This window comes from Lampris incognitus, chromosome 17 (assembly GCF_029633865.1).
Source record: "Lampris incognitus isolate fLamInc1 chromosome 17, fLamInc1.hap2, whole genome shotgun sequence".
In the NCBI taxonomy this organism is placed as follows: Eukaryota; Metazoa; Chordata; class Actinopteri; order Lampriformes; family Lampridae; genus Lampris; species Lampris incognitus.
Genome location: NC_079227.1, coordinates 23,472,937 through 23,486,496, shown reverse-complemented (window position 1 = coordinate 23,486,496; position 13,560 = coordinate 23,472,937). Strand labels below are relative to the sequence as shown.

At 43.7% G+C, this 13,560-nt stretch overlaps 1 protein-coding gene across 1 annotated transcript in view; it reads left to right on the top strand.

Annotated features, from left to right (window-relative positions):
• Positions 1-10,269, top strand: part of LOC130127701 (protoheme IX farnesyltransferase, mitochondrial) — a 54,237-nt gene extending 43,968 nt beyond the window's left edge. Inside the window, exons 5-7 of the mRNA XM_056297418.1 lie at positions 3,101-3,171; positions 6,263-6,495; positions 9,098-10,269. Coding sequence (XP_056153393.1) covers positions 3,101-3,171; positions 6,263-6,495; positions 9,098-9,528 — 735 coding nt within the window. The 3' untranslated portion in view covers positions 9,529-10,269. The remainder of the gene's footprint in view (positions 1-3,100; positions 3,172-6,262; positions 6,496-9,097) is intronic.
• The last annotated feature ends 3,291 nt before the right edge of the window (positions 10,270-13,560 follow it).

Sequence of the window (13,560 nt, the reverse complement as noted above, 5' to 3'; positions counted from 1 at the left end):
TGGACAATAAACATCTATTCTGTTCTCTGCCAGGGCCAACTACAAAACAAGAATGGGGGGGGGGGACTCACAGTGTTTATTTGAGGCTAGAGCTTTGGTCATAGGTCTCCTCTTATGGCAATGCAATGAAAAGGTACCAAACTAATATGTGATAACTCACATAGTCAGTTGTGGTCATCCCTGTTGTGTCACAGCGAAAGCTGGGCTGTAGTTTCGCTTAATGGCGAAGATCCCTTCTAAAAAGCTGATGTCGCACTGTTACATAAAGAAATGTATGCTGAACTTGAACAACGTCTAGGCCTACCTGTGGCTACACACATGAATGTCCTAATTATCGTTACACCACCAATGCCTCACTTCAGCATATGGCTGTGTTGGGCGGAAGTAGTGACATGGGGCTGAGAGGGCTGCTGATGTGATCCAGATGAGTGACTCCAACTTAAAAGGCAGAGAGGCAGCAAAGAGAGCAGAACCGGACAAACTGTGAAATAATGCCACAGCACACATAGCGGGGACTCCCTGAGTGACTGACATACACATCAAATTGGACCTAGCATGGAAGAGGCCTGTTCAAACAGTCAGAGTGATGAATGCGATAAGTCTAGTTTTCTGTGATAATCTGATACTCTGCCCTCCGCTCCCTTCTCAGTTCTCAGGCCTGTTCCTTCTCCTGTTTATCCCCTACAGTGATGCCTTATTGCTCTTCAGTTGCGAAGTGCACATAGTGCTGTTATACAAAGCATTGGGAGTTTTTTATGTGAAGGATGGTGTTATTGGAAACTAAGCGGACTCTTGTTTTTTATGTGACAGCAGTGCAGCGAGCTCAGCCCCGGGCCCGCCTGAGGCCCGCCTCAGGGCTGCTCTGCTCTGGCCTGGCCACAAACTGCATTTCTCTCCCGTGGCCCCTGACCTCCTGACGCGTTTCCTGACCCAGGAAATAGAATTAACACCTCAGCCCGGGCCTTGGGGTCCCACAGCCGTAGACACAGCTGTGCATGGCTCGGGCCTGGCCCAGTCATGTCAGATCCAGCTAGCAAGCACTCCGCTACGGGTGGAGTGAAGGAGGAAAGGGAAAATGGGGGAATTTCTCTATAGCACACGGGTAGAGAGCATTTATTCCACTGACAACTTTTATCACTTTGGGTGGTTTAGGGGTTTTTGGTTCCGCTGCAGTGCAAAAGCAGTGGAACCAAATGAGAAGACAACATATTTACCCATATTTCTAGGTGTTGTAGGCATGACTATCAAAGAGGCCCCGTTTCTCCCTCTCCCTTTTCTAATGCTAATGGTATATTCAGACTAGTACAATGAAATTTTTTGCAAGGCCGAATGGTTCCAAGGTGACCACAGGTAAACTTTGAACAGTTACACAACTGCATTTTGACAAAAGGCATTCTCTCAAGGAGGTTTTAGCTTTCCTAAGTAGCCATGCTGGGTCAAGAATGATCCATTCCAGGCCAGGTTTCCTTAGGGGGTTCACTTACGGCTTGGGCAAACACGACTCCCACCTCTGTCAAACTTAATGCAGCAACTGACTCCTCTTGGGTTGAACTTAACGGTTCAACCCAACCTCTGTGGCCGTTACCGAAATATAAACGTTTGCGACATGATATGTGTAACCATCCACAAGGGTATTTTTTTAATATGGAAGCTTTCCAATGTCAAGTAGGTTGTAAATATAGGGCTCGGGGAGGGTGGGGAAATGGAGGTGTAGAGGAGAGAAGTGGATTATCTGTTTATTAGTTGTTTTATGTGAACCATATTTCAGAAGTTATGGATCTTGATGTTGAGTTTTTTATCTGTTTTCTTCATTACTTAAGGGCTCACAGATACACGTGTCTATGTACATTCTCTCACTCACGCATACAAATGCATGGACACACACACACACACACACACACACACACACACAAGATTAGCCGGTTCCTGCATTTAAGCACCCCATGTGTTTGCATTTTAGTCACACATTGCCGATCTCATGGGAGCACTTTGAAGCATACTCCTCCAGAGCAGATCATAAAACGGGAGGAGAATAAGTCGTTTTTCACAAAGTTGTACCCCAGAACACAACCCCACTGTCACCTCCTACCCCACTCTTCACAGCCCCCACCGTTCAGCTCGAGTCTCCTTCCCCTGCAAGTTGAGGGCGAGTGTTCGGCTCAGATTTGCTATGGTCATGGATCACATTGTTTCTGGCTGGATGTGGCTTAGCAAGACGCACAGAGTCAATCGTTGAGGTTCACAATCTTTCATCTACCATGCATCTATTGTGCACTTAGCTCTGCAGTGGGCACTGCAGAAACACACAGGCCATTTGAATACATTCTCTGCACAGCTGGCTCACTAGCAAAGCTACCAGTCTCTTTGGCACTACAAAGTTATTAATTCTTACCATTTTATGGTCTGTTTACAGCCAAACATGTTCTTGGTTAACATTGGAGCCCAGGCAAGCTAATAAAAATGCAGAATAACTTTTTAGTGTTTGTTTACTGGCAATCTATTAATGGTTGTGTGTACTGTTTCTCCCCATTTTTTGGTTCACCCTTCGGTGCACTTTTCATTTAAACACCGTTCTGTCCCAATATTTGAGCAGAAAATATGGGTCTGTCCAGTGACTGGTTTCCAGCCCATTCCTCTTACACGGTTCAGGGCAATAGCCCAGCAATCCTGCAGTAAAAAGTGCGAGTTACCACATCACTGTTGACGCATATCCATATAAAAGCCACATGAGCACCCCACTGAATCCTTATGGCACTGACAGCATGTGGGACTATATTCTTAGATGACGCTGCTAGGGAGGTGTTATGCCATAGCTTTATGCTTTGTCCACTGAGTTAGTGACAGCAGAGGCTGTGTTTATCTGTGCTCCTCTTCTTTTGCAGAGGGCTGAGAGAGGAAACTAGTGATGATGCTTAGCTGACAGGATTATTGCTGACAGAGCTGACCTGCTCTGGCCGTGTGTGTGCGCATGCGTGAGTGTGCCAAGAGGGGGGGAAAAAATCCTTCCTGGTTTGTCTGGCTGTCTCCTTGCCCATTTCTGTGACTGGGAGTATCCATGTATCCCCTGCATTAACACACCTGTTCTTCTGTGTCTCCACAGTACTTTGAGGTGCCCTTTGACGCCAATATGAACCGCACAAAGAACCGCCCGCTGGTCAGAGGACAGATCAGGTACAGTTTTTTTTTTCTCCCACCATCTTGTCTGGGGGCTTATTCAACAGTATCTTACCCATTTTTTTTCTTTGACAGCTGTTTTGTTATAACCCTCCTTCAACCCTCAACCCTCCTTCAGCACTTTTGTTATTTTAAGGAGACAACGAGGAATGACTGGAGAGATGCGAGAGCACAGCTTGGGCTTGAATTCAGTTCCATGCAGTATCAGCCACACCTTATTGCCAGCTTAGTGCACCACATGGCAGAGCCGCCGGGGCACTTTCACATTCTTTTGTAAAAGTCTTAGTGCGGAAATGAGTGAATAAGTTCTCTATTGTTCGCTTATATGCTGTTCTTATCCTTATCTAAAGGATACCTTAGCCTTATCTGAAGGACAAGAGATGAGAGAAATAGGAGGCGTTTTTCCGGCTGTGAAACATGAGCCAAGTACTGGACACTGTTAACAGGCTGTGCAGTTTTGTGCTTATAATGAAGAGTGCACTTGAAACAAAACACATCCCAGATCCACTCACACTCTTGCCCTTCATCATTAGTTATTATGGAGCCAGAACCAATAGCAACAGATATAGAGCTGAGGCAGCCAGGCGAGTCGCTGCTGCCAAATAAGAGATCATGCCAGCGGAGCTGTTACTTCCTTCCACACCTGCCTTGTGTAATGTGAGCTAGTTGGCAGGATGGGTGGGTGGATGATGGATGGAGGAGAAGGTGTAGTTTACCTGCCCTTTCTGCTAACTCTGTTTAGATGGCAGATAACCTTTATTGGTGCTCAGCCAACCGCTCTCATTGCCATGCTCCTCTAAATCTAGCTGTAACTAGATATGCTCATCTCTACCTGACCCCATTGACAACTCCCATGCAGACACACAAGTATCCATGTGAGCATGCACGTAAACACACATGTAACTCTCTGCCCATTGTTAGTGCCAGGAAATCCCTCCTTTGCAAACTCTCACCAGTAGTGGGGTTACCTGAGCTCCCTGTCTCATTTTTGTTTAAACAAGGTATGACTAAAGCAATCGATTTGTTTACAGAAAAAGACGGAACACTTCCACTTCTATCCAAACATGGCCGATTAGACTTGCATGAGCTTGATGCATGTGTTTTCTACCATCCTAAATCATGCTAGCATTTTAGCATATCTCTTCAGAGCCAAATAGCCATCTTCCCCCTGGAAGCTCAAGATGCTGGACACTGGACCCTGACCTGCAGTAATCTCCACCCATCTGAGGACTCCTTCATTGACTTACTGTTGGAAAAAAAACGGACAGTCATCCCATGGAGATGGTGATTGAGAATGCTCACGTGTTCTGTAAACATGGCCTCATCTCTCTGGCTCTCAGCCAGTCCCACAGCAAGTGTTGACTGTTAATGGTGCAGCAGGAGACCCATGTGTGTTGTGAGTATGTTTGGCTGAGTGAGACAAACTGTCTTTCTCTCTCTCCGACAGTCTTTTACATACACACAAACATACACACACAACCTGCGTCCAGACAGAAGCCAGCTGGAAAGCTGGGCTCCTCAGTCAAACAAGCCATCAGAAGGCCACATTCTACACGTTCTCCTTATCTTCCCAGGACAAGGTTTCTTATAAGTTGAATGATGTTCCTCTGCTGCATCTGTCCTAACTGACACAGTCTGTCATATCACATATGATGTCGGCATAGGAAATGGATTCTCATCTGCCTTACATCCAGTATCATCTCTCCCATCTTTGCTTTTTTTATGGAAGTTTCAGTAGACAACGAGCTAGCTGTGACATGTGGATTGAGAGGAACTTGTCCTTTGTTGTGGTAGGAAGTTGAACATAGTTTGAGGTTGCAGCATTTGGCAATGCCTAATAGCTCTCACGTTGGTAAGAGAATGAGAGCAGTAGATCAGCATTGTTCACCCACCGCCAGCCCCTGAAGCGATTGCATTTCATTCCAGTAGGAAAATTCCTCTGACATTGTGAGCGTGATGCACCTATTTCATAAATTCTAAAAAGTACAGAGTGCCCAACATTTTCCTGTAACCTCCTCACTATTTAACCACTTTAGTAGAGAAATCCTTAATGTGGGCTCTTTCCGTCATCTTTATGGGTAAATCCTTCGTGTTATACATTTGGCATCCTAGGCCCAATTGTGGCATTAATTTCCCAGGTGGTCACAACTTCAGCTTTCGGTGTTGTCATTGTCCACCTGACATTATGGACCACGGCTGTGTGGTATCTTAAACAAAGGACAGTAACCCCACCTCAGGCCATGTGACGCACTCCCTTTCCTGACCCCCGCTGAGCCAGCCCACAGCCAGACTGTAGCCAGCTCATAGCCAGCCTGCGTGGCCCCACCTCAGCCCACATAAAACAGACATAACACCACTAATCACATTAATGCACCAATCTCCCTGCTCGGCCACACCAACAAAATAAAAGCCCCGTTTGCTTTTAGAAGAGAGGGCCTGCGTTTGGTCAAGATTTTAATCTTCCCTCTCTTTAATTTATGGAGCATTTACTGGTGAATTTGAACCAGACCTTGCCACCGCTGCTTTCAATAAAAGATGGAAGGAGGTGGAGGAGGAGGAGGAGGAAGCCTTCATCCAGCTAAAAGCCTGAGCCATTGTGGTTTTCTCAGCTAGTTTTGATCTCCGTCGTGTGCTCACGCTCTTTGTCTTGCATGGCTACTTTTATCCTTGACAAACTCTTATCAGATGAGTTTCCTCTCAGCCTCCTGTTTTGAAAGTCGGCCTCTTCCGGCTGCAGACTTTCTCGATGTGTGTGTGTGTGTGTGGCCCTCATGTCGCTGCGTGTGTGTCTTTGGTATCATCCTATCGTCTTATCTTTACTCTGCATGAGCCCACATAACTAATGGTATCATATTTTTTTCCTGTTTGGAGATTTCTTTATGCTAAAAAAAATTAGGGATTTTGTCTTTGCTCTTTTTTATATTCTGTGTGACCTTGTAAAGGGCTAATTAAAAGGTTGGTATACAAAAAAAATCTGCTGTGTTCCATTTGTTATATTTTTTATCTGTTATCTTCTGTCTTTCTTGCCCTTTCTCTATTTTTTTATTTCTCTCATATTGTCTTTCTCTCTGTCTCTCCTCCCTACCAGCCCTCTCCATGCAGTGTCCTTTGCTTTGGCCTGTGGAGTTCCTGGGGTCACCCTGCTCACGCTGGCAGTCAACCCCTTGACAGGCTTCCTGGGGGTCCTCAACATTTTCCTCTACACTTGCTGCTATACGCCTCTGAAGAGGCTCAGCATCAGTAACACATGGGTGGGAGCTGTGGTGGGTGCCATCCCCCCCGTCATGGGCTGGACAGCTGCCACAGGCACTCTGGACCTAGGTACGACCATCCATGCTGGGCTAGGGCCACACATGCATGCATACACTTAGGTCTGTGTATATAAATGTGTGTTCATCTACCCACCCACAGGTGTATATTGGCTATGGATGTTGTAGTCTGAATCAACAGATCTTTCATCTCACTGTTTTCCTCATTCAAACCGAGTTCATTAAGTCAGTGGGGAACGGTGAGGACTGATGGGAACGTGACTTACCACTCTTAACATCCTTTTTGGCTCAAAGGGCAGCAATCTGTTGTATAGTTATACAAACATATTTGGCTCTCTAGATGACTCATGCTATACTGGCCATTTAGATTGCAGTAAAATCATACTGACTGTTGGATTTGAGCATGCTCATATTCTGAAAGATGTCCATAATTATCCAGGAACCGTTTTGGGCATAGTTAGGCCTAGGCTATAAAACAATAGCCATATGTTCCGGCGATAGGCACTTCATCAATAACAGTAAGAAAATTGTTTGATATAATGTTCAATGCTTTCACTTAAATGCTTTAAATACAAACTGCTATGAAAACACACAACGAATATGCGCGCACACACACACACACCCACACACACACACACACACCCAGCTCATAAACAGCCTCATATTCTTTTTGGAAAATGTTTGCCTGTATTTGATAGTGATAGTAAAGAGAGACAGCAAAGGCAGGGGGGGAGAGGGGATGACATGCAACAAAGGGCCTGGGCCGGATTTGAACCCAGGCCGCTGTGGTAAGGACTCAGCCTTATGTGGTACACGCTCTACCAGGTGAGCCACCAGGGCACCTTGCCTCTCATATTCCTTGATAATGGAACGCACTACAGGTGACACGCAAACAGCCAATCACTTAATAGGTGTGTTATTCGGTTGCACCAACAACATGTGACACAACAGAAACAGCATAGACTGAGAAAATGAGAGGAAATTGTTAATTTAAAAAGATATTAAAATGATTACCTGTGTGCCTTAATAAATAAACTGATTAAATTCAAAGTAAAGGGGTTGAATTCAAAATAAAGTGGTTAAATTCAACCTTTTTTCTCCTGGTCTTTATCAAAAATAGGTCTTTAGAAATTATCAATAATTATTGATACCGACTGAAATTAAATATTTTATCGCAATAAATTCTTTTAGCTATATTGCCCAGCCCTAGGCGTAGTTAGATACTGCAGCACAAAGTGAAATTTAACTAATTCTGAATTTATACTTTTTGTTTCATAGCAAGATTTGCCATTACTCCAGTCTTATTGCTTGGTATGCATGTGATGGGCTATGAATTCAGTAGTCTAGTGTTGGGCCTGGGCCAGACCACCGAATTTTTTTTTTTTAACCAATATCCAGATAACATATTGTATGTGCTAAGTTGTTATTCTTCAGTGAATGAGTTCACCAGAATCTCCATGACCTGGCCTGACTTCAAGCCACATAAAACGTTATTTATGCATGGAGTAACATCCCATCAGTCCTGTCACTGAGGAGACTGAAGTGGAGGAGGAAGACTGAGGAGGGTCTCTCTTTGTTTTGTAGACATGTTAAGTATTCTGTTATGGCAACTCGTATAATGTTTTGCTGCTTGTCACCGCCATGGCTCTGAGAACTACACACGTACAAGTTTATATTTAGTCTGCTGATGTTTTGGAGGGCTCTCAAGAAAAAGTTAATCATGAATCTGAAGGCTTTCATTTGTTAAAATGAAAGTAATTTTGTAGCTGTTGAACTTCTACTTATTTTAAGAGGCCTATTGAATCCATAGAAACCCATGCTATTCATACTACTTTCAAAAGAATCCAGCCTATACTGTAGCTCTGACTCGGATAGGAACATGCCCTCTGAATGAAGTGGGGGTTATTGAACGATTTCGCCTGGATGAATACAGTGAATGCATCTATACAAGCCCTCTTAGACCACCCTACTTTCAACAGACTGTCCTCCCCCAGGTTCTCAATTGCCTCTCAAAGTTTCACTCTTCAGGCCCCACGCAACAATGTGCTCTGGTTACACTGTCAAGATTTCCAGTTGCATTGCTATGCCAAGGACGTGCCACACTGTTGTTTTCACGGGGATTTTTATTCAAATGTTTACTAAATGCAAGACAAGTGTAGTAAGACTGAAGAAACTCGAAGTGATATGCCGCTGCCTCTACAGCAGCCCACTTTTTGTGCCTTCTCCTGTTTCAGGTGGCTAATGCTAGCTGCTAACTGGAAGCTGCTAGCTAACTATGAGAGCTTGGAGTTTAGCTCACACACCTGTTTGTTGCCCACACACAGGATGTGAATCAAGAGCAACGGTTACTGGAAACAGAGAGGTGAACATGTCTCAGCTTTCAGCCGACTGACCCCCTCCTTGTTCCCCTTTGACTAATTTAGTCTGTGAAACAAGACAGTTATTTAATAGTTGCTAACATTATGCCTCTGTGAAAAGATGTGGACATGAAGCAGTTTAGATGTTTAGCAGGTTTTTGTGAGCCAAATTGTGAGTCAGATTTGAAGAGCAAAATCAAAAGGCAACAATACCTTTGCATAGATTCCCCTGATACAAGGCATTATCATTATTCCCTCCTCCATTCTCTTTCATCTCTCCATCCCTCTCTCCTTTAGGTGCTTTGCTGCTGGGGTGTTTCCTGTACAGTTGGCAGTTCCCCCACTTCAATGCCCTGAGCTGGAACCTGAGGGAGGATTACTCCCGGGGGGGCTACCGCATGATGTCCGTCACCCACCCAGGCATGTGCAAGAGGGTGGCTCTCCGGCATAGCCTGGGCCTGATCGGCCTGACAACCCTGGCACCCGTTTTGGATGTTACTACCTGGACCTTCCCCCTGGTCTCCCTGCCTATCAACCTGTACATCAGCTACCTAGCGTTCCGCTTCTACCATGAGGGCAACCGCAGTTCGGCCCGCAAGCTCTTCTTCTGCAGCCTGTGGCACCTGCCCATGCTTCTGCTTTTGGCACTCACTTGCAAGAAACCCCGCAAAGAGGCAGAGGGTTCAGCCCTACCCCCAGCTACCGTGCCTCTTACTCTGCAGAGCTAACACAATCTATAGATGACCCGACACCTTTGAGTCCCCCCCACCCACCCTCATTTTAATAAAGATGCTCCCTGTTTCTCCTTACAACTAGAGGAAGGTACAGAGAATGGACACTTTTATCAGTTTTGTTGAATCTGAATCTATGGTGCTCATTGCAGATCAGGGGGCATATTGAAAATGGCAGACTGAAAATATTTGATCAACAGAAAACACAATTGCTAAACCCCTGAGTTGCATCAGGTTGTAATCATTTCACAGTGTGTATACTGTATATTGTATATTTATTTATATAGGTGCCCACTGATCCCCCTCCATGTTGTACACGACTGATGTTTAAAAACATTGTACAGTGTAAATTATTCCTATGGCTCCACACTGGGGCCACAATCTGAAAGCAAATCTAATGCATTGTATAAATGCAAATTGAAAGAATGGAAGGAACAAGGAAAATTAGATTGAAATGTAATGAAAAGACTACCACATGTTGATTCAAGCTTTGTCAGTGTGAAATTGCAATAAATAGGAAAGAATCCTAAAACAGATTAGTCATTCAAATTGACTATGAAATTGCACGACTTAACTGTACCTCGAAGGCTTTGTGGCATTTTGCCGTTCAGCAAACTTAATTCTGCTACATAATGTTTTATTTCAATACGGTTCACCTGCACCGAAACATGAGAATAATTATCCTATGTAAAAATTAAAAGATTTTGACAATAAAAATGTCTCATGATTATACTGTTATTGACATTTGCTTGACTGTCATTTTTCCCTTCATGTTTGCATTTCCATACCTCCTCATACTTAGTTCAGTGTGGTGATGGCTAGGTAGTAGATGAAAAGGATGTATTGACACTATACCGTATATATCCTCTTTCCCCCTCATTCATGTACCAATACCATACCTCGTTAGGCGGCTGTTCTGACTCAGCATATATACTCCCTCCTTGTATGGATTTAAGTTGCAATTATAGCCTTGTTGACCACACTCATGTTAAACGCAGATGACCATTCGTCGTCCAATATGTTCTATTTAGCAAACCATCTCTGCACCTGTTGCTCAACACATGTGGCCCTTCCGCTCCTTACTCCTCGTTTTGGTATTTGGTTACGTTTCCTCCACCACATCCACAAAAACAACGCCCTTTTGGCCATGCAGACTGCCCTCCTATTGCCATAAAGGGGGCTACAGGATTTGGCCGAGGCAGCCAGAGGCCGGGAGACCTGAACCGGCTAATATTCTTGTAAAGTGGACGGCCGGATACAGTGTTTCATATCAGAGGGCCAAAAGGGGGGTGGGGGGAGGGGGGTTGAGCCAGCTGTTAGAGTTTGGAGAAGGGGGGAGGGGGTGGGGGACAAACCAACCTGTGGGGAGATTGAATGTCAGTGCCAACCTTCAAGGCTCAACGTGATGGCCTGTCATGGTTTACGACATCCGCTCCAATAGGGGCGCAACGGTGGTGGTGCCGTCTTTTACCCCAACAGCCGTGAAAGTGGTTCCGCTCGTTTTTCCTTCCCCTACCTTGCTGAAGTTCTTCCCCCGTATTCGTTTATTTCTACTATCCGGTTCAGATGCTGCAGACAGAATCTATGGATTGTCCCTGTGTAATTCGTCGTAACACTAAAACCTTCGCTTACTTGAAGTGTATGTGGCTCCCGCCAGTGTATAGGCTAAAGGTCTTCTTCTGCTTGACCTCTGCTGATAGATTTACACCTGCAAGTTGTACTTCTTCACCCGCTGTAAAAAAAGAAAGGTAAATCACTTTTTTTTTTTAAATAAAAAATCATGTGCAGAATCTCCCAACTTAATAAAGGTAATAGCCTACTCACTTTTGCAAGATTTTTTTTGTTCGTTTAGTTTTGTCTTAAGTGTTTTGCACACACATTACAGTTTAGTTAAAATGTTTTTTTTAATAGTTTGTTCAATTATGCCTGTAGGACACAATAAGCCAACGCTCCTCCTTGATATATCAAACTTTAAACACATTGTTAGGTGATTTACAGTTTCCCTTACAACCGTCTCCATTACAGTACTGACTATATAACCATGTGGTGACAGCTTTTATAGTACTTTATAAAATATCATTAAAAAATGGGAAATGAAAAACTCTTCGTATAACGTCCAGGTCCTCGTTTTACCATTTTGTTTGCATGTAGTAATGTGGAGGGGTTTTCTCCGTCCCATGAGGTCTTGTATCGGTCCTTTTATCTTCCTCTTTTCCAACGTGTGGCTGTGAGACTGCAGTCGTGCAACATGTTAGGAGCTAACTGTGCATCGGTAAACACCAGATACATACAGCCAGTCCACATGCAGCCCCATGCTGGCCTTTCTGTCTGCTGCAAGGGCTCCCGCATGGGAGGGGGGTTAAGATAAAGAAGGAGGGAAGAGCTCGAGTTCCAGTACAAAAACTACATGTTGGGGAGTCACTACAGTGAAATTTAAGGACGGCGTATGTATGACCTTTGGCCTCCGTCGTAGGTTTAAGTTCTAACAAAGAGAAACCCCCTCTGGTCTGTCTGTGAGTTCATCATGTGGGGACTACCAATAGACAGTCCTTTTTACACCACGTAGGCCGTTTGTTTTCGTTAAATATGCAGGCAATCTTATTTACAGTTTGAACAAAAACGCTTTACAGATTGAGCCATAGAAGGCAGTCGTACAGTTTGAGGCTATTTATCTTTTTTCTTAAATGCCACAATAACAAGTAAGAAAAACGTGTTGTTTGTTTTAACAATGACTCAGAAACTTGATCGGTCGTCCATTAACCTTATTACTACGACATACCCAAATTATAAGATGGCGTCTGTTTTTGACTGGCTTGGATCATTTTCAAACGGAAAAAAAGTTTTACTTGAAAGTTTTAAATTACAGATCGACATCGAGCCATTTTCACTCTTCTAAAAGACTTCGCAACTTCCTTCTTCAGAATAGTAAATAATTGTATTCCCATCTAAATGTTTTAATAGGCTCTCTTGCGCGTAGACCTAAACGGTTTTCCTTGGTTTGATCCATATTGAGGAAAAAAAAAAAGGGGGGGTCTAGATACTTTCAGAGGAAATATTTCCAGCGCAAACAAGTAAATCGGGTGGTTTTCGTGAGATATTGAGAAAGGGATGGCCTTTTCAACACTTTTACTACGGCTAGGCCGAGAGCCATTGACACGTGTCCGCTTATAACGCTTAGAATCACAGCTCACAGGCTGTGTCATGTAGGCTACATTTGGAAAAACGACTGCTGTGTGAGGAAACAGGGCACGGGATCGCTATGGAGACGGTGAAATAAAATTCAACCTGTTGCGTTGCGTTGTGTAGTCACGTGGTGCACGCGAGTTTTCACCGTCACAGCGTTCGTTAATAACGTCTAATTAACTTAAAACGTCTGGCGTCTTTGTGTCAGTGCTTGAAAATCAGTAAGATGCCATTAAGAACACACCAGTCGGAGGAACAAATTCTTCATCGTCTACAAAGACATTGCCACAATGAAAAAAAAACAATGAAATTAAAGTAAAAGTCATGCTTATTGTTATTTTTCATTTATATTTGCCTTTATTATTATTATTATTATTATTATTATTATTATTATTATTAGCCGACAGCGTTTCCATTCCTCCAAAAGTTTCATGAATTACGATTAGCAATTACAACTTTCTTTTCACTCAAACGTAATAGCCTATTAGAGCTGTCACTGTTATTGTGGACGTTAATTATTCATGCTCTTATATCCCTCTGATTTCTCCTGTAAAAAATTTATATTAATAAGCTGAACCGAAAACAGAGGACATCTCCCTTTTCGGCTAAACTGTCCAGCATCATGATGGGGTGTGGTGGTAAACTCATACCACGACTGATTTTTTTATTTATTTTTTTAGCCGTTTTCTGATCTGCAGAACCTTATTCGACAAGGATTTCACGAATGGGATGCGGATAGTTTTTTGTTATTCGCGGAAAGGTTATTTAAAAAAAACAAAAAATACATCTGATGTGTGTTTTGACGCACGAACACTGTCCATAAAGTTGTGGCCTCAGAATTACAGT